General features: G+C 40.8%; 2 protein-coding genes across 10 annotated transcripts in view; one reads left to right on the top strand and one right to left on the bottom strand.

Moving 5' to 3' along the window:
* The window catches only part of LOC138962345 (mitogen-activated protein kinase kinase kinase 7-like), a 45011-nt gene extending 38908 nt beyond the window's left edge, over nucleotides 1–6103 (bottom strand). For all 8 annotated transcript variants that reach the window (XM_070334129.1, XM_070334125.1, XM_070334128.1 and 5 more), the window contains exons 1-4: nucleotides 5946–6103; nucleotides 5469–5648; nucleotides 1976–2021; nucleotides 402–540 (exon numbers count right to left, since the gene is read on the bottom strand). In XM_070334129.1, coding sequence (XP_070190230.1) covers nucleotides 402–540; nucleotides 1976–2021; nucleotides 5469–5648; nucleotides 5946–6002 — 422 coding nt within the window. In that variant the 5' untranslated portion in view covers nucleotides 6003–6103. The remainder of the gene's footprint in view (nucleotides 1–401; nucleotides 541–1975; nucleotides 2022–5468; nucleotides 5649–5945) is intronic.
* Nucleotides 6104–6283: 180 nt separating this feature from the next.
* LOC138962356 (PAX3- and PAX7-binding protein 1-like) overlaps nucleotides 6284–20930 on the top strand; it is a 31224-nt gene continuing 16577 nt past the window's right edge. The window contains exons 1-9 of one of the 2 annotated variants that reach the window (XM_070334147.1): nucleotides 6284–6537; nucleotides 14370–14572; nucleotides 14928–15030; nucleotides 15523–15661; nucleotides 16048–16166; nucleotides 16602–16672; nucleotides 17006–17211; nucleotides 18128–18317; nucleotides 20240–20357. In XM_070334147.1, coding sequence (XP_070190248.1) covers nucleotides 6297–6537; nucleotides 14370–14572; nucleotides 14928–15030; nucleotides 15523–15661; nucleotides 16048–16166; nucleotides 16602–16672; nucleotides 17006–17211; nucleotides 18128–18317; nucleotides 20240–20357 — 1390 coding nt within the window. In that variant the 5' untranslated portion in view covers nucleotides 6284–6296. The remainder of the gene's footprint in view (nucleotides 6538–14369; nucleotides 14573–14927; nucleotides 15031–15522; nucleotides 15662–16047; nucleotides 16167–16601; nucleotides 16673–17005; nucleotides 17212–18127; nucleotides 18318–20239; nucleotides 20358–20930) is intronic. The other variant, XM_070334148.1, reaches the window with a different exon arrangement.

Genomic DNA, 20930 nt, shown 5'->3' on the forward strand with positions numbered 1-20930 from the left:
TTTGATATTTGTAGGGAATAGACTCATTATTTCAATGGTCAAATGCCGATTTCTGTATAAAAATGAAGACAAGGACCTTTAAGTGCACAGACAAACAAACACTAATTATACAGAAAACTTATCTGATAAAATGTTCAGCTGCTCGCAAAGAAGACAAGCGAGGCAATGATTAATGACAAAATGAATGACGTAGAAAGGGAATGACGTCAGAGTCGAAAGTTTGTTCCATAGGTAAATAGAACACGGCAGGAGAGATCAAGAGAGATCAAGAGAGAGATCAAGAGAGAGAGAGAGAGAGAGAAAGAGAGAGAGAGAGAGAGAGAGAGAGAGAGAGAGAGAGAGAGAGAGAGAGAGAGAGAGAGAAAGAGAGAGAGTTTATAAACATTTTTTTTTTAACTTACTTTGGTGGTTTGAGATCTCTGTGCACAAGAGCTTTGGGTTTCATGGCGTGCAGATACTCCACTCCACGGGCACACTGCAACAACCAGCTCATGGCATGTGCTGGTGTGTAGTGGGGCTGGGGTCCGGAACCATGCAGTACTAAAAACAAGCAAAGATATTTAATTTCATGTCATGCTTCATCATCCCACTGCTGGAGAATTCGGGTTGCTTCCTACCAGTGGAAAGCTAGCAGCAACAAGAGTTGCCCCACCCAAGTGTAAGCCTTTTTAGGCACAATCAGTTACCTGTACGTCTGGCGAATGACCGAGGTATTTTACGTGCCTCAGTGGTCAGGAATAGTAACAGTTTCCGAGTCATCAGATTAAGTTAACTGACTCAGGATTAAAACCTGTGACCCAAGAATCACAAGCCCAGTACCTGAGCTACCAGATATACATAAAAGTTTTAATATATTATATAATATACTATGCAACAAGTTCCAATTTGTTAACCCCTTAAATTTATAAACTATACATGGAAAGGTTCAGTTACCAAACAATCACATTTTGTGTGCAAGTGCCAAGTCTGTAGTGTTAGCTGAGTGGCTGGTGGCACAAAATAACTTTCCGAACACTGGAATATAAAAAAACGGGTGCAATGGCCTAGTGGATAAGATGCCAGCCTACCAAGCGGAAGGTCATGGGTTTGAATCCAGGCCGCCCCAGGTGGGTTAAAGGTCCTTGTCTACATTTTTATACCGAAATCGCCATTTGACCATTAAAATGCAGAGACTATTATCTACAAATATCAACAATACACCCCCTTTCGATCAGGAAAGACGAAGCCAGTGTAGCCGTTTGAAAATTCATTGTAGTATTCCAGCGTAGTACTCATAGTAGGATATCCTTATTTGGAAAATGCCAAGCGCAAAACTCCTCTCAAATCCCGTGCATTTCGTGCGTTTAAAAAAAAGCGTGGACAGCGCTCCAGTGTCAAACTGTTGCTGCACTTGTTTGGGCGTGGCTATAAGCATAGTGACATGAATTTGATTGGTCAGTATTTTTAGGCAAAGCACATGTTCTCAGCAAACAGAAAACAAAATATTGGAAGCGTCAGTCACGCTACCCAAAAATAAAATCTTTTTTTACATATATTTTTTTTTCTATAACTTTTTTCCCCATGGTTCATTCATCATCTGACATAACTTTTTAGCGATATCTAACCATAAGATTATTGAAAAAAAGCAAAAATGTAGACGACCACCTTTAAGGGTGGGGATTTTTCTAACGGATGTGCAGACCTGCTAGTGCCTACGCACGCAGAAGACCAAGTGCACACGAAAAAGATTCTGTAATCCGTGTCAGAGTTCAGTGGGTTAAAATACCAAGCATGCATCCCCTGAAAGCGGCGTATGGCTGCCTAACTGATGGGGTCAAAACGGTCATACACGTAAAAGGTGTGATAGTTTCAACCCATGAACGAAGAAGAATATCAAAAACCTGAAATATTATCCCAAAACACCAAAGAATCTGCATTAATCTTATTCTTTTAAAAATATGTATCTCTCTCCTACACACACTCAACTTATACCCACCATTATAGAGAGATCCTCCTTCAGCATACTCCATAACTAGACAGACCTTAAAAAAAAAAAAGGTCAATCACATGATATCTCCTTAAGTTCTATGTTCTTTCTGTTTGCTTTTTTTCCATACATTTCAGGTCATTATTTGTTCTCTGAAACTCACACGCACGTGTACACACACATATATATATAACATCAGAAATTGTGAAAGAAACAATTGAAAGTCAGCAGAGACTTTCTTCCGAGATTTGTTAAAATCTCTTAGCACTATAGCAGAGAAAGAGAGAGAAATAAGTATCCCTTCACAGACAGCCTATTGGGAGCATCAGACCCTCCTCAAGGGGGACCGAGATTTACAGAGCAAAGTCCCTTTATGGGGGACGTATCACAAGGTAATCTAGTCCTGAGGAGGACCATTGTTTTTGTACCTAGACCAGACACGTGTTATATATATATGGCCAAGAATCTGTCAAGGAATCCAAAAAGTGTTACAATTTTTAGACTTTTTTAAACCTCCTTAAATTTACATGAATAAACATCTCGGTATTCCTGTCCTTCAATTGCAGCATTTTATTTTCCAGTCAAGTGTTCGGTTTATCAAATATTTGCAGATAAAGCACACAGGGCCGGACTAGGCTAAGAGGAGGGGGGGGGGGGGTTGCTAGAGGTGGTCCAGGGGGATATCCCCCCTGGCGGCAGGGGCGGACTAGTTCATTTTATGGGGGGGGGGGGGGGGTCAAAAGTATATTGTGAAGATCAGGGGGCATGCCCCCCCGGAAAATTTTGAAAAAAAGGATGCAAAATGGTGCAATCTGGTGCATTAATCTGAGGATGATCATTACCAGTTTCAGGCAGCAGATTTTGTCACTGATTATAACCCCCAAAATTGAAACTCAATGTAAAATAAAGAAATGCATACCTCATTCAATATTTTTATATTTTTATATAAGATGGGTCCGGAAATCCTAGAACCCCCTCCCCCCCCTCGTCCGCCCTTGGGCGGGGTCAAGGGGCAGAGCCCCTTGTGGGGGTCAGGGGGCAAAGCCCCCTGAAGCTGATGGGTAGGTCATATTCTGAGATAAGAAAATGGTCGCTCCTTGCATGAAACGGCATAAAATAAGCAATAATAAAAAATGTTTTAAATAAGTAAGGTACATGTTCAGGCTAGGGGGGGGGGGGGGGGGTTGCGCAACCCCCATAACCCCCCCGGTAGTCCGGCCCTGGCACAAATGACTGTATGTTACATTTACACCATAACATAATTTTAAGGTGCTGTCATTTTCTTAGGTTCAGCTTTAGGCAACTTTTCACTATCCAATGGCTTGATGGCTGAATGTAGAATTGATCTGTACTAAAGCAACACTTGAAAAAAGTTTCTCCTGTCTCAATATAAGCAAAATCATTTATCCGTTAGTTACTTTACACCAAAGCCCTGAATCAAAGTTACAATTCAACATTTACCTATTTACACTGTTTTTAAAACAATGAAATTCTCTATGGAAGTGCAGAAAAGGTTCCAGTAAATTTTCATGTCATTTGTTTTGCAAACCTTAACCTCAATCATCAGGTTATTACTTAATTTGAAAAAAGCACGGTCAGCGGTGTAGAAATTATTATCAAATCACCCTCTTTAAATATTTTTACACTATTTTGGTCTGCAGTTTTTTTAGTTACAAACAAGAAATCATAACAAATCCTTTTCACGATAGAATAGTCAGGTTGGTACTCCACTACGGTACCAAATGTTAATTTTACCCATGATCTGTACATTACTTTACACCAAACAGCAAGTACAAGGTACTGAATTCACATTTAATGAGCTATGCTCACATCAGTTAAACAGTATTTCTAACTTGTTTGTTCTAAGCTACCTGTCTCAAGTCAAAATAAAGGGTTAAATTAATGGTTGTGCCTTTTTGGTTGTGTGTACATCTTTACACAAAAGGATGGTGTAAAGTAACATACAGAAGGCTCCGAAGATCTGCAGGTCCATTTGAAGGGTAATTTCTCTTTTATTTAGCTCATAAACCCTAAACAGACTGTTATGTGCTGTTTTTAGCATTATTATGTGCTGCATATGGGCTCAGTAAAAAAACAAGGTGATGTATGTTACATTACACCAAAATGTCCCAACAGTGGTCCTTCCGAGGTAAATTTTGTCATTCAGTGTGCTTGTTTTCATGTTGAAACAAAGGTTTGGTCTTGCTGGTTGTTCTTAAGCACTGATAAGTTATCTTCTGTCTCTAAAACAAATTCATTGTCATTTTCAAGTATTCTCAGTATGTACGTTACATTTACACCCTTGTCAGATGGCCTCACTTAAGTCTCTCTACAAGCCAACAGGTGCAAGCACTAGGAATCCTGTGACCATAGTTTAACTACCAGGTGTCTGAGGTATAAGAAAACACACACTTTTGTGTATTATGGCATTATTTAAAGACTGTGGCAAAACTTGTTTGGGCAAGTAGATTAATTTCATTTACACCAGCATAGTACAATTAAATTATATCAAACACAACTTTTTCGCTCAATTTAAAAAAAAAATACAATCATCCTACCTAATGACTTTCCTCTGCAATGATTTTTAAGTAAGTTGGAGCAGAAACATTTTTTTAAGATAGTTTCCCTTTTTTCATGATTATTTACACCAAATGTAACGTACTGACCAGCTAAAAAAGAACGTTCAAAATCCAAAACCTATGTTCAGATCAAACTTTCATTAATCGAACATATGTTTCTCCATCCATTTCTGGACCTATTAAAAATTAGATTGAGATGATACCCTTATCAGTAACTTGGTTATTCAATGCCCAATGTACCATGCGTTTCGCGTAACGCCTTGTGTGCCCAAAAAGGTGCTTTTTTTCTTGAACAAAGTCAATTTTCTCAGCATCCAGACGACTGACAGACATAAATTTGGTATGGATAGAATCTGCATGAGGAATACTTCATAACTGTATTGTTTATATTGTAGTCATTTAAAAACAGAATAAAATACAAAGTAATAAAAGTATCCAGAACAGGATTTTTGCATTTGGACACCTTGACAGATTCCTGACCATATATATTCACAGTCATAAAAGACTCATATTTAAAAGTTGAACAAATTGGCAGAGGTGGAGAAAATTTTGTTGGATTTAGATAAACTCAACTCTAATTAGAATCATAATTCATACTGGGAATAATAATACTTGTGTTCTTGTCATAATGTAAAAAAAGCATTTTTCTGTTATCTGGGTAGCAAGCGCATGTATATTCCGTACGTTTAAGTATGGTAAGTGTAGTATACATACAGTGTAAAAGCGGTGTCTGCAGTCAAACCCCCCTTTAAGACGCTGCTGTTTCACGTATTGTTCAAAAGCCTCTGTAAATTTACCTCCATTTCAAGACTCCCTCCCTTTTTAAGAGCTGATTTTCTCAAATGTTAGGATGTCCTACAAACTAGAGTGTCCAACTGCATATATATGAATGCTCAACATATAATTTGACAAAAAGTACTTACTGGATGCTCTCTGCGAGCTCCATAAAGACACACAATGTTTTGATGACTGACTCTGGATAGTTGTTTCAGTTCCTGCATAAATGCTTTCCTCTCCGACTCCGTTTCTATCCGTTTTACTGCGACATCTTTGCCTCTCCATTTTGCTCGACTTACCACTCCAAACGCACCTTTGCCAACAATCTGGAACAGAACATTTACACTACAGTTAAAATAACATTATATTCCTGCATTACCAATACATGCCAAAATGTACAGGTTCCTGCGTCTGATATTTGAGTTACAATACACTTAAAGCACTTCCATACTGGCAATATCTGTGGGGGGAAAAAAATCAGTTTCAGATCGGAAACCCCCAGAAGACTAGCAATACTTCTGTAGTACTGTGTCGGTTGCGTTTTCCTGGAAAGTCTAAAACTCCCTCAGTCCATGTAAACTTTTACTTGAAATGTACATAACTTTGTCTCTACGGATACTAACCTCCCCAAACTGCAATTCTCTGTAATCTATTTCTTCTACAAACGTTGGAATTTCCATTGCTTAAAAACCAGTGTCAGCCCTACAAAAATAAAAAGAACCCAAACAAAGCAAAAGTTTAAAATGCTGTCTGCAACTCCATTGTTTCTTCCATAACAGGAAATGAGGGGAGACCACCGAAAATAAAATGTTGTGTTTTGGTATTATATTTAAAATAAACAGATAAATATGTAAACATTTTTTCCTAGTATAAAACCTGACTTGCTAGCATTTAAATTAAACGAAAGGAAGGTTTTTACAAAATAAAAACACACATAAAACTCCCATCAGCCACTACCCATCAAGAGCAGCAACATGGCGACGATGTTCAAGAAGCCCAAGCGCAATTTCAGGCGCAAAATTAATACCAGTGATTCAGAAAATGAAAATGACAATGAATCAGAACCAATGGATGTGGACGAGATGTCACAAGACAGTGTATCTACAGAAGCTTCTGCAGATCAGTCAAAATCTAAAGATAAGAAGAAGAAAAAGAAACCCAAAGAAAAAGAACCGTCTGCCACGGCGGTGCTAAGTTTTGGCCACGAGGACGAGGGTAGGTTCTGTGATCTTATTTCTCAGCACTGTAAATGCAATACTTGTTTCGTACCAAAACAGTGATAATTCTGGGACCAGTTAGTTGCTGTGTCGTATTTTGTAGCTTAATGAATCAGATAAATGTATCGAAATGACGGAAAATTGAAGAACAAAAACGTGCAGAGAAAACGTAAAACCCACGTTTTTGTGTGGAAGAATTTGTTACTGTCTTAGCTCTGCTTTTTTACACAGAGGCTGATTAATCCTAGCACACCATGCAATTTTGACAGGACTGTTTTTGTGTGTGGGGGGGGGGGGGGGGGGGTTTCACTTTCAGAGTCAAGCTTCAGTTTATGATGGTAAAGAGTAAAAGACTAAAGTGTTAATTCTTTCAGTTTCTTACACTACAGTGTTCATTTTTGACATCACTTCCACAGGGCTAATACAGGAGATAGCCTTTTCTTCTACGTAATATGGCAGTCTCCTTCGTGAACAGATAACCTTGGGCCTATCCAAATCTGTCCCTACATTGCAGATGGTCTATCCCCGTCCCCCCAATTAAAGCGCAGAGTAACAATAGAATTAATTTGAAGCTGTTTGCTGACGACACCAAGCTATATACACGTACTGACGTGCCCTCAGGACCTGTTGTCATGCAGGAAGATCTGGACAATCTACAAGAGTGGTCTGACAACTGGCTCCTCAAGTTCCACCCAAAGAAGTGTAGTGTCCTTAAGCTAGGCAAACAACATACAGAGACCAGCTATCACATGAAAGGGAGATCCGAAAGTGGTGAGGAGGTTAGCATCACTCTAGAAGAAAGCAAAACGGAGAAAGACCTTGGTGTACTTGTAGACAATCGCCTGAGTTTCAAGGGACATGTTGCACAAGCAACTGCGAAGGCAAACAAAACCATAGGCGTCATCAGGAGATCGTTTGAGCATCTGGATAGGGAGGTGTTTGTACAACTCTACAAGAGTCTTGCCAGGCCAACCCGAGTTGTACAAGAGTCTTGCCAGGCCAACCCTTGAATATGGACATTCAGTATGGCAACCACAGCAGAAACTGCTGTGCAAGGAAATAGAGGACGTGCAGAGAAGGGCTACCAAACTGATATCGGCTCTCAGTGAGAAAACTTACCCAGAACGACTAGCCATACTCAAACTACCCAGTCTCGAACACAGACGTCTCCGAGGTGACATGATCGACCTCTACAAGTACATGCATGGGATCTACGACACAAGCAACCCGAATTTCCAGCTGGCCGAAACCAAAGACACTAGAGGAAACAGCCTCAAGTTGTATAAACCATTTTGTAGGCTGAACGTTCGGAGCTGCTTCTTCGCAGAAAGGGTGATCCCTCACTGGAACAGTCTGACAGAAACAGTTGTGACAGCACCATCAGTGAACAGTTTCAAAGGAAGGCTGGACAATTTCTGGGCAGACATACCAGAGAAATTCTCGCCAACGTGCTTGTCATAAAGTGGTTTGCATGTGAAATAAATGAAATTGCTTTCATATGTACGTGTTCTGCCCTATTGCACTGTCTCTACCCTTTTCACACCAAACACTTCAACAACAGAATTTGGGAGGAATACAGGCTCATTATTTCCTCAACCAAAAACAACTTACTTCTTCACTTCAAATACAACAATACGAATCAACTTTTCAACACACAGTGCGCACAATCTTTTAGCTTTCACTCAATGCATGTAAATACATATTATAAAGATACTTTCTCAAATATAGATTAACGCACACAAGAAGGTACTGACAGACACTCACGAGTTCGAATCACGGCTCACTGCATGTCGCCAGTTTCACTTCCTTGTGTCGCTGAATCCTCGTAGAATAATGAATTCCCACAAACTCTCACTGTAGATGCCAACACACACCTTTCACGTTTCTCCCCGAGAAACCCTTCCGCCATTAGCGAAAGCAACCGTCGTCAGCTATGACCGGTAACGATGAAGACTCCCCTCGTCTAGTCATCTGCGCCGATGTGGTCCCTTGCTCGCCAACATCGTCCCGCGCTCTTCCGTGTAAGGACCCTCCCTTGTACACGCCATGGAAAACCCTCATGGAAACTCCTAAAGAATTTAACCAAGTCTTAATACAACATTCTCCAAAACCATCTCTTCTTCCAAACGTTCATGTACCAAGTAATAATAATAATAATAATAAAGATAGCTTATATAGCGCCGCTTCACAAATTTAACTATGCTCTTAGCGCTGTACATCGAGATATAACAATTTCAATAATATAAATACAAAGATGATATTATAATAATACACATTTACAAATATCACTCACGTGCATACATCCTCGTGCACACCACGCGCATACACACTCCCACTCATTAACAAGTGCTTCCATCCCCCTGCCACTGAGATGTTCATATACCCCCCTGGACAAGCTCACACCATGTCCGTCTCCTCTCTGGACTGTACATACACTCAGCAAGAAAAAGAAAGACTAAATGCAAATTTCATACAGAACCCTACAGCTCAATCAAAGCTGAAGCAACTATACAAAAAAGAAACATTCAAACAACAAATCTAACTTCACCTCTAACAGTCTATAAAGATGGCAAGGACAATTTACAAGGATTCGCGAAAAAGGTGCGTTTTAAGGGAACTGCGGAAAGAGTCCTTAGAAGCAGAATGGCGAACGGAGGAAGGGAGAGAATTCCAGACAATGGCAGCCGCAGAAGCAAACGAGCGATTTCCAAAAGAAGGCAAGCTTCGCTCGAGAGTTTCCAGTTTGCGACTGTCAGCGCGTGAGCGGAGGTTGTAGTCAGAGGGATTGTCATATGTGACGAGCAGTTCCTTGAGGTATTTAGGGCCATCTTCAAATTTGGCAGAGAAACAGATACAAGCAAGCTTGTATCTGATACGAGCGGACACGGAAAGCCAATGAAGGGAACGAAGAAGTGGTGTGACATGATCAAACTTCTTAGAACAATATATCAATTATCGATATATCAACTCATACATTCTCGTTCATTCCACGTTCACATTCCGTCCACATTCAATATCCAAACTAATACTTAATCTATGAATAACACTCCCATACAAAGCATCACCGTCTTAAACCTAACATAAATGCGTAACATTTATGTTCAAGAAATCCCCCATGAAAACCCGTGATACAATTACATCAAGAATTCTCTCAAAGCTTCACACCAAGATTTGGTGTACTTTGTATACACTAACCTTTACACTCCAGCTATGTATTCCAACGTCAATAATATACAACATAGTAAATCATTTACCTTAAGAGACCCGTCCCTTGAAAGAGTACTTGTTCCCAGAACAAGACCGACACGCGCCGACAACCTTCCCGGTTGAAAATCTCAAACGCTGTGACGTTATTACACCCAGACCAGCTACATGTCTCATAAACACAACTCATGTCAAACTATGGTTTTTTCGTGCAACGCACAAAACCCGTGATAACGCCTCTCCGGTCAGCTACGCATCGCCCTTCACTATTTAGGGAGGTTAAAAACACGACGTGGTTTCACCTCACAAATATGCTACTCACATCTTTGTGACAGTGCTACCAAAACCGCCTGCGCATGCCACCAAAAAAGTTATTGGAGTACCATTCGACAGGATCGATGAACAGGCCTAAGGCCTTAAACATCGCAAGTTCAAGTTCAATTAATTGGCTTTTGAAAGTAAGATGAGACACAATGCAGCTCCGATCTATCATTCAGACTGTTGTGACCCATCTCGTCATCGGCGCTTTTCTGGAAATGACCTGCGCTTTGTTGGAATTCCAACAATGGCCGCCATTGTAGGAATTCCAACTTTGCGCTACGCGATTCTAGAAATGTACCGCGCGCATAGTGAGAATTCTGCTCTTTCTTAGAATGCGATGTAAAATGATACAAGTCATGATGGCCCATGATGATCCTTGTGTTTTAAAGTGATCAATGCTTAGTCTTGAAAAAGCAGATGCATTGTATAACGCACCAAACCAACCAAATTACAAAAAGCAAAAACATACGGATTTTAATAACTTCGGCGGGCTGTAACAACACAGTTCAACCACCCATCCCACTCAACCAAAACGCACCAATTTTACGTAATTTTTAACGTTTCAGATCTTACATTTTACAACAACAAAAACACAACCAGAGTGTTCCAATATAACTTTTCACGCGGGGTAACTATCGATTGTAATAATTTGTTACACGTCATAACTGATTATATATTAAACTCACACAGTCTCTCTGGGCTGCAGAGACAGCATTACGTCCCTTTACTGAGTAGGCTCTTGTCACTGCATGGTAATCTAGGCTCTTGAAACGTAATGTGCAAGTCTGTGCGCTATATTGATGTGATTGATTGTTGCAAAATGTTGATTCAAATTAAAGATGATTTCAGCCTGTTGTAACAAACTAACACTCTACTCTGAGAAAAAAAATCATTGTGTTCAACTGAATAGATCGAGACAGCAGCAACTAGCTAGCTGCATGCGCTGAGTGTCACTGAGAGAATTGTTACACAGTGTACCCCCACACCCCCAATTCAAGACTTCCCCTGTATAAGACCTTGCTTTTTCATATACCTTATTCATGACCTGTAAAAAGGGTATACTTTTTTGTGCCAGTCGAAGGGTTGCCATTTCTAGAACGAGGCAGCTCGTTTCCGGAAATGCGGCGCTTTGTTGGAAATCAAATGAGGTTTCGGGAAATCCCGATTATTCCAACTCTGCCCCGGATTCTTACTTTGCGCCCAACAGACTACCCTCAATACTGTCCCCTGATGTGTCTTCAAACCACCCTCCCCAAGTCTCCCTCGTGTGCCACTGTTAGTGTTGAACGCCCGAACTGTTCAGCAAGGTATTGCTGCAATCAGTCTAACTTCAGTGCACAAAATAATCTTTCACCGTGGCTTTCTTTCATGGTTCAGGGTTGGCAGTCAGACTGAGCACTTGTCAACCGCTCAGGCTATTTTTAGGGCGCGCAGTGGGAGACCTGGGGAGAAGGGTTGGGAGACGCGTGTGCACACAGCACAGGGGTAATCAAACTCGAAGATAGACCTGCAGAGCTGAATTGTGTCCCCTCCTTCCTTTGAAAGCCATTTAATTAGTTTTATCATTACTCTTGAGCTTTACCGCAACACGGTGGCCTAGTGGTAAGGCGTCCGCCCAGTGAGCGGGAGGTCGTGGGTTCGAACCCTGGCCGGGTCATACCTAAGTTCAGGGCCGGACTAGGCTAAGAGGAGGGGGGGGGGGGTTGCTAGAGGTGGTCCAGGGGGATATCCCCCCTGGCGGCAGGGGCGGACTAGTTCATTTTATGGGAGGGGGGGGGGGGGTCAAAAGTATATTGTGAAGATCAGGGGGCATGCCCCCCCCCCCCCCCCCCCCCCCCGGAAAATTTTGAAAAAAAGGATGCAAAATGGTGCAATCTGGTGCATTCTGAGGATGATCATTACCAGTTTCAGGCAGCAGATTTTGTCACTGATTATAACCCCCAAAATTGAAACTCAATGTAAAGCTGATGGGTAGGTCATATTCTGAGATAAGAAAATGGTCGCTCCTTGCATGAAACGGCATAAAATAAGCAATAATAAAAAGTTTTAAATAAGTAAGGTACATGTTCAGGCTAGGGGGGGGGGGGGGGGGTGCGCAACCCCCATAACCCCCCCCGGTAGTCCGGCCCTGCTAAGACATTAAAATGGGCAATCTAGTGGCTGCTCCGCCTGGCGTCTGGAATTATGGGGTTAGTGCTAGGACTGGTTGATCCGGTGTCAGAATAATGTGACTGGGTGAGACATGAAGCCTGTGCTGCGACTTCTGTCTTGTGTGTGGTGCACGTTAAATGTCAAAGCAGCACCGCCCTGATATCACCCTTCGTGGTGGACTGGGCGTTAAACAAACAAACAAACAAACTCTTGAGCTTTAATATGTCTCTAAAGTGGCACCATGATTAACTGTGCAAAGACAGTGAAAACATAATAGATGTTACTTTAGATGGTTTCTATTTTTTCACAAACTTTATTACTATTACTATTAGTCTTTGTTTTGTCTGTAGGGCCTTTAATGTTCAGAAATTGTATCACAACACTAGTTCTCTTACCTAGTCTTAAATCTATACAAAAGCCTAAAGTTGTTGGTTTTGGTCCAACTAAGAACATGAGTTACTTTTGTTAACTCCAAGTTTACAGATGCTATATGGATTGAAAGATTAAACGAAATTGCAGTAAACACTTACAGTGTCTGCCAGTACATTTACAATCCATCCCTACTCGTGCACCCACCACCAGTGTCCACCATCAAGTTCATGTGTCTTTGTACATGTGTGTCCAAATGGCCCCTTCTCTTTTATACCTCAAATAACTGTCCTGCTGTGAATGTGATGACCGTGGCCATTTCTTGGAACTACCCTCAGAGTTCAAAGGAAAGGCTTGACTGTGCTGTAACGAGCAAAACCTCGTACAAACAACGCACTTGTTTGGGCGTAGCGGTAAGACATCGGCCTCCTAATCGGAAGGTCGTGAGTTTGAATCGCGGGTGGGTTATGGGTGGAGGTTTTTTTCCGATCTCCGAGGTCAACTTATGTGAAGACATGCTAGTGCCTTACTTCATGTGTACACACGAGCACAAGACCAAGTGCGCACGAAAAAGATCCTGTAATCCATGTCAGAGTTCGGTGGGTTATAGAAACACGAAAATACCCAGCATGCTTCCCCCGAAATCGGCGTACGCTGCCTGAATGGCGGGGTAAAAATGGTTATACACATAAAAACCCACTCATGCAAAAACATGAGTGAATGTGGGAATTTCAGCCCATGAACGAAGAAGAAGAAGAGAAGAAGAAACCCCTCGCTAGCGATTGGCCCCTCGAATGTTTGTACGAGGTTTTGCAAGAAAAGGTCACTTCCACAGCCAATGTAAACCCGAAAATCTATTAATAGAAAACACTGACCTGAGGTAACTAGGTCATTGTCTGCAATTAATGTTAAAAAACACATGTCCGGTAAATCTGTAAAGACTGTATGGACAGGTATGGATGCCTCACATGGGGGTCCGTACATTGCAGGGAGTACTGTATTTATTTTAACTTGCTTCATCTATCAAGTATCATGTCACTTTGTCAGGCCAGTAGCTAGCTCAGGCATGGGAATTATCCGCGGAAACACCCCCCGCGGGTTAGGGGGACAAATTTACCCGAAGCTCCCCAGCATGTCGTAAGAGGCGACTAACGGATTTTGTTTCTCCTTTTACCCTTTTTAAGTGTTTCTTGTATAGAATATAGTCAATTTTTGTAAAGATTTTAGTCAAGCAGTATGTAAGAAATGTTAAGTCCTTTGTACTGGAAACTTGCATTCTCCCAGTAAGGTAATATATTGTACTATGTTGCAAGCCCCTGGAGCAAATTTTTCATTAGTGCTTTTGTGAACAAGTGAATCGACAAGTGGCTCTATCCCATCTTCCCCCTTTCCCCGTCGCGATATAACCCTTCGTGGTTGAAAACGACGTTAAACACCAAAAAAAGAAAGAAAATCCGCGGAAACGCAAATTTCCGCCCAAATTTTGTTTTGTTCCGCCGAAAAAGCAAAAGTGTCAGCCGAAAAAATAAATGTGGGAGGCAAAAATGGTTCTGAAAACTGAATTCAGTGGCAAACTTGGAGCTCAGATGCCACCAAATTGCACCATTTGGGTTCTTAGAGGGAAAAAATTTCTGGGGGGGCATGCCCCCGGACCTCCCTAGTAAGGCTAGGCGCTTCGTGCCGTCAACTTTGATATTACTGGCAAATGTGTAGCCTTTTTTACTTTTTTCAATTTCCATGCCTGTAGCAGTAACATAAAGTTGACCTCATTGTTAATGTTTCCAGAGGAGACTGCGGAGGTGTTCAAGGTGAAGAAGTCAAGCCACAGCAAGAGGATCATCAAGCAGCTGAAGAAGGAAAAGAAAGAAAAGGAAGAACAGCTGGAAAAGGATAGGAAGGAACAGAGGAAAGCTGAGAGGGCAAAAAGTGGAAAAACAGATGGCAAGTCGGATTCAGAGGATGAGGAGAAGAGGGAGCAGAACTTAAAGGTTTGCTATCTTTCTCTCATTAACTCCTAAAATCCTGAAGAATGTATGGGAAAACATAACAGTTACGGTTTAGTGAAAAAGCTGAAGGGTATTTTTTATCTGTTCTATTGGATTGAAATATTGTAAAAATGTACATGCGGGGAAAAAAGCAGCTGTGCAATTTGTGTTGATTCCAGTAGCTGTGAGAAAGTCAACTTTACAACAGGTGAATTGATTTTCTGTGTGTATGCTGGTTATTGATAACAGTACATATTCAGATGTGACTGTTTTAGTATCAAAAGTTAAAGGTTTCTTATTTGATATGTTAACTTTCAAGTCAAACTGAAAGTATAAGTTAATTTGTTTCTGTGAACAGAAACTACGAGAGGAACTGAGGACGCTGAATGGTGATGAAGCGGAAGCCTTGGAAAGCAGTGAGGATGAGTCTGAAGCAGTCGCTTTTCGCAACAGACTCGCTCGTATGTGGTTTTGGTTTCATTTGTCCGAGATAGCTGTGATGATTTTCAGAATACTTGCAACAGGCTGTGTGTAAATAATTTTAAGTCACTTCAAACGATAAGAGGTAGATGATGCATATTCTTTAAACGTTAGATGATGCATATTCTCTGAACGTTTTGAAATTTGCTGTTCTTTGTTTATCTAAATTCTTACTCTCCCCTTTTCAAACATTTAGTAGAATTGCATCACAGTGGAGTTCTCATGCCTCAGTTTTCAGTCATTACGCATACATGATTGATCTGACACATTGTTCTGAATCCTTGCCGGTCAACTGTTCGATAGTTTTGACATGTATGAGGTCTGGCAGAACAATTTTTATGTAGTCAGGACATCCGGACCTATACATATTTTCAATCTAGGTAGAACTAACCTGTTGTCATCTTAGTTTGGGAACAACACTGCCTGATTTGTGAAAGACTGTTCGATTCCATGCTGTTCTATTCAACTTTCAGGAGGTGAAATTCCTGATGCCAAAACCATCCACATCATCCGCAAACAGCGTCAGCTGGCAAGGGACAACCAGGACTTTATCGCTCTGGAGGAGAACGAAGAGTCAGCTGATAAGAACGCCAGCACTTCTAGACTCGTCAGGTAGGAGAATCGTGTATCTTGTTGTAAAACGCAGGGCACCCTAGGATTAGTGCTAAAGTTTCTTATTTTGAAAGTAAGCAGTATCAACAGTCGAAGAGATGGATATCTGTAATCTGCATCATGTCATTTTAAGAGCAGACAAGTAGTATACTTGTTATGAAATAAATAAACTGCAGGGTTACCAAGTCAGTACAGCTTCAGATCAGGAGGATGGGGTATATTGGATTTGGTGAAGAGAGTATATTGTTTCAGTTTCCTCAATTACATTTTGTGTTAACAATGACTCATCACTGGTCATGAAAGATAATATTACCCGTGAAAAGTTCTTGTGGGTGCACAGTTGCTTTATTTTTTGACAATACATTTGCATTTTTGTGTCTTTGCAGGGATGATGATCATGACAAGAGTGATGAAGATGAGGAGGAGGGACGTGTAGATTTCACCGTCAATACAGCAGCAAGGGATCGCCAGAGAATGCGAGACAATTTTATGGCTGTAGAACATGGTCAGTTTAGTATGCTGTTGTTTATTCAAAGATGTTTTTAATATTTTTTTTTTCCCAGCAAATTTGCCAAAATGGCTATAAAAGTGTCAGCAATATTTTTAGCAGTCCTACTGTGAAGAAAACTTTAAGCAATTTGTAAAAAATAAAATGGCGTTTTTTTTGTGTGTGGTGTTTTTTCATGTGTGAGTGTGGTTTGAATAGGTCCAGGTGTGTTTGTTCCCCTTTATATTGTCTTTACTGAAACTATCATTGCTGCAGTAAGTTATGGGGATTGTTCCTCCTGTTCAGTCCAATGCTTTCCAACAGTAAAGTGGTCTTTCTCATTTAATTTTAAGCTAACATTTATGTATGGGGGGAAAATGATAAGACAGTCTTTTATGTCTTATTTTTCAATGCATAGTTTTATTCCACAACATTTTTCTTTTCCAATTTCAGGTAGCGACGATGACAATGAGAAGGCAGAAAAAAATTGGGAAGATCAGCAGATTCAGAAGGCTGTCAAGCAGGTAAGCCTTTTGTTTTGATAGCGTTCAAGTTTATTTTTACTAGACTTTTTCAAACACTGTCTACATAACAGCTTTGTTCAGAATTATTGTGCTTTCTTCCACATAATGAAAATGTTGAACTAGTCCCAGCACACCAAGCAGCTGTGATAAGTATTTGGTTGTGAGGGTTTTAATGAAGAATAGTTTTTGATTGTCTTTTTTCTTGTGGGTGTACTTTCAGGGGGACTGATTCATAAGAACATGTGAACCTTAAGGTGTGGTGTGTTTTTGGTGTCTGTGTAGGGTGTTTTTTCGGGAAGCTCAGTACAACAAACTTCTTGAATTCTATAACAGCTTTGTATATCCCAGGCACCAGAGGTGATTCTTCAGCAGCACACAAACGGAGCGAAGTCTACAGCTGTGACGAGCAGGGGACCGCCAGACCTGAGTAGATACGGGCCCAACCTGGCCACTCCTCTACCCTCCCTTGCACCCATGTCCAGGACCAGTGATACTTCACAGATTACCATTGAGTCTGTGCGAAGGCGCTTAGAAGAAAGGTTACCAGTTATTATTTACTTTATTTATTGTGTGTGATGAGAAAGCAAAAAGTTCCGATTTCTACCCACACTCAGACAATAAAGTTTTAGTGTTTTGTATTCTGTGACACTATCAGGGAGAGATGTTTTTGTGTGTGTGTGCCTAGGTGTGTCTGTCTTGATATCAGAGAGTAAAATCATGCAAACCTACATTAAATCCTGGCTGCTCGGGCAAATGCCATTTGAGGATTTTTTTGTGCATAAGTACACTGTATGTATGAGTGGTACCTGTAGATTTTAATCCAGAAATGAGAAGTTACTGTGAAAATGGACCATAACCCGGGGACAAATTTGTTCTGTAAGCATGCACATTTTGCTGTCGTGAGGAATTTGCAGGAAAAAAATAACATCTGATGCAGACGTGTAAAGATCATCTCATGGCATTGTTGGCTCCGAAGTTTTGTGAGTTTTGCGTATTCTACATTCACCCAAATGATTATTATGTTTCATGTTCTTTTGAAGTGGAGTAAACCTGCAGTGTTTGCTCGGTGATCAAGCCATATCCCATTAGTCAGTGTCATAGAAGAACCTCAGTTGGGTTACAACTTTACCTTATTGCCAGCAGCAGTATTTCGATGTCGTCTTGGAATTTTGGCGTAACTGGATTCTCGGCGATTTGGATGTTTTTGTGCTTTAGACTAGGTAAATCATTCTCCATGAGAAATATTCTCTTGAATAAGATACGTGATTTAACATTCTTTTATCTTTCTATCCTTACCAGAAACAAATACAAACACAATTTCATAATAGAAATAATCAGTTTTGTCCTTCTCCTGAAAGGCTATTTAAAACAAGGTGCGTCAAAATTCCATGATGACGTCAATTTACAACTGCTATGCCTTTGTCCTAACACTGATTTTTTTTTTCCAATGGACAGGCTTGATACCCTGGACACTGTGTACAGGGGCCATAAGATGGCTCTGGACACAGCGCAACATGATATAGAAGAAGCGCAGACCAGCATCGCCAGCTGCAAGCAGAACACTGAGGGCTTGGAAGAGCGTTACCGCTTTTTCCAAGAAATGAGGGGGTATGTGAGAGACTTGGTTGAATGTCTCAATGAAAAGGTGGGTCACCACGTTGTTTGGCAGGGCTTCCCAGTGTTGATTTGTTCAGATGGGTGGGGTTAGCAGCCATGGCCGAGGTTGTCATGTTCAAGCCTGTAGCTCTATTTATGTAGTGATTTCTCATGGATGCATGTGGCCATGCCTGAAGGCAGAATTTCTAGCAGTTTGATCAAGTTTCAGCATGCCAGAAGAAACTTAAATGTCTGACCCGAGAAAGATTGATTCTGCTGAACACAAGAGGAGATGGACCAGAAAGAAAATTAAGGCATTGACTAAAGGAAAATGTTCTTTCTTCTTTTTCTTCACTTTCACCTTCACAATCTTCCTATTACAGAGCTTGAACATGATGACAGAGTAATTCAAGCCCTCCTGTTTTGTAAACAAGAAAAGAAATCTCTAAATTCACCTTTCTTGTCGTTTAAAATGCAAGCTGCAAACACGTGGCAATTGAAGTTTGAAAATTGAGTAGTAAAGCAGGGGCCATGCACTTGAAAGCCTGGGTTGGTTTCCTTGCGTGTTTGTCGTCACAGGGGATATTTTTGTTTGTATTTGTTACCCATTCAGAATGTATCTGCAGGTTGTAGATTTTGATAAGACCATTTTTGTGTGACCACCATTGTAGACGTATTTGCATTTAATTTTTTTATACTTACTGCTGCAAAAATTGAGATTCGTTTGTAATTTTCACCAAGGATGTCTTTAATTCATTACTAGGTAAATGGTGATCTTTCTTTCTTTCTGGGTTGTGATTTCATTTGTAATAGTTCCAATTCCTTGACTCAGATGTACGGAGATGAATTTATCATTTGAGAGAAAGTAAATAGGAGATGAAGGCATTTTATACTTTTTTTCTTTTTGACTCACATGCGAAGCAAAAGTGAGTCTATGTACTCACCCGAGTCGTCCGTCCGTCCGGCCGTCCGGAAAACTTTAACGTTGGATATTTCTTGGACACTATTCAGTCTATCAGTACCAAATTTGGCAAGATGGTGTATGATGACAAGGCCCCAAAAAACATACATAGCATCTTGACCTTGCTTCAAGGTCAAGGTCGCAGGGGCCATAAATGTTGTCTAAAAAACAGCTATTTTTCCCATTTTTCCCATTTTCTCTGAAGTTTTTGAGATTGAATACCTCACCTATATATGATATATAGGGCAAAGTAAGCCCCATCTTTTGATACCAGTTTGGTTTACCTTGCTTCAAGGTCAAGGTCACAGGAGCTCTTCAAAGTTGGATTGTATACATATTTTGAAGTGACCTTGACCCTGAACTATGGAAGATAACTGTTTCAAACTTAAAAATTATGTGGGGCACATGTTATGCTTTCATCATAAGACACATTTGGTCACATATGATCAAGGTCAAGGTCACTTTGACCCTTATGAAATGTGACCAAAATAAGGTAGTGAACCACTAAAAGTGACCATATCTCATGGTAGAAGCACCATTGTACTTCCTATGTCTTGAATTAACAGCTTTGTGTTGCATGACCTTGGATGACCTTGACCTTGGGTCACATGTATTTTGGTAGGAAAAATGTGTAAAGCAGTTCTTAGTGTATGATGTCATGAAAGGTCAAGGTCAAGCATGTGAGTCGTATGGGCTTTGCCCTTCTTTTTTTTAAATGATTGTATAAACAATTCAAAATGGTAAACTCATGTTCATAAACGCACACAATGTAGAAGTAGGCAGAGAAAAAACAAGCTGACAGACACCACTCAAACCATCTCGAATCTCTGGAGCACACACACACATTTTCTCTGTCTTGTCTCTCTCTCTCTCGCTCACTCTCTCTCCTTCTCTCACTCTTGCTCTCTCTCTCGCTCTCTCTCACACACACACACACACACACACCCCTTTCTCTCTCCCACATAGAATCTGATATGTATCTGTTTCTCACACATACCTTCTTTCCACAGGTGCCCTCCATTAATGAGTTGGAGCAACGCATGCAAAACTTGCTGCGTACACGGGCTACTCGCTTGCTGCAGCGGAGGCAGCAGGACGTTCGAGACCAGTGTCAGGATTATATGACGAGTCGGTATCTTGCGCCTTCATCTTGCCCTGTTTGAAGAATGGGGACGAGCTTCCATTGGGTTAGAAAGGTTCCAGTTGAGATCTGGTTATCTTTGCTAAGCACACCAGTAAAGATAATCAAACGAAGCAAACAAAAAGAGAATAAGCGAGAAACTATAGTGGAAAAATGACATAAAAGTGTCTAAAATCACCTCAATGGCATATGACATAAAGAGGAAGTATCAAAAGAAAAAAGTCTTGATCATGGGGATCAAACAGAGACTACCAAGAATCGAGGACGCAAGAGGAGAGAAAAGGAGAAATGTGGGGTGATCTTGAAGGGAGAGAGAAGTTGGGAGGGATCTTGGGCCATTCTCTGTATTTAAAATCTAGAAAGAAAATATTGCATGTACTGGCTGTTTGTTTTAATAATCATGAAAGAAGTTTGGATTTTTCTGATTATTGTTTGTGCTGACGCCCTGAATGTGTGTTTAATGTATCAGAATAGTGTTTCTGTTTAACTGCTTTTTGGGCTAAAACTTGTATCCCTCTGTATACCAGCTGCGACAGCCAACTTCCCTTTTACATATCGGT

Source organism: Littorina saxatilis, linkage group LG3, assembly GCF_037325665.1.
Source record: "Littorina saxatilis isolate snail1 linkage group LG3, US_GU_Lsax_2.0, whole genome shotgun sequence".
Lineage (NCBI taxonomy): Eukaryota > Metazoa > Mollusca > Gastropoda > Littorinimorpha > Littorinidae > Littorina > Littorina saxatilis.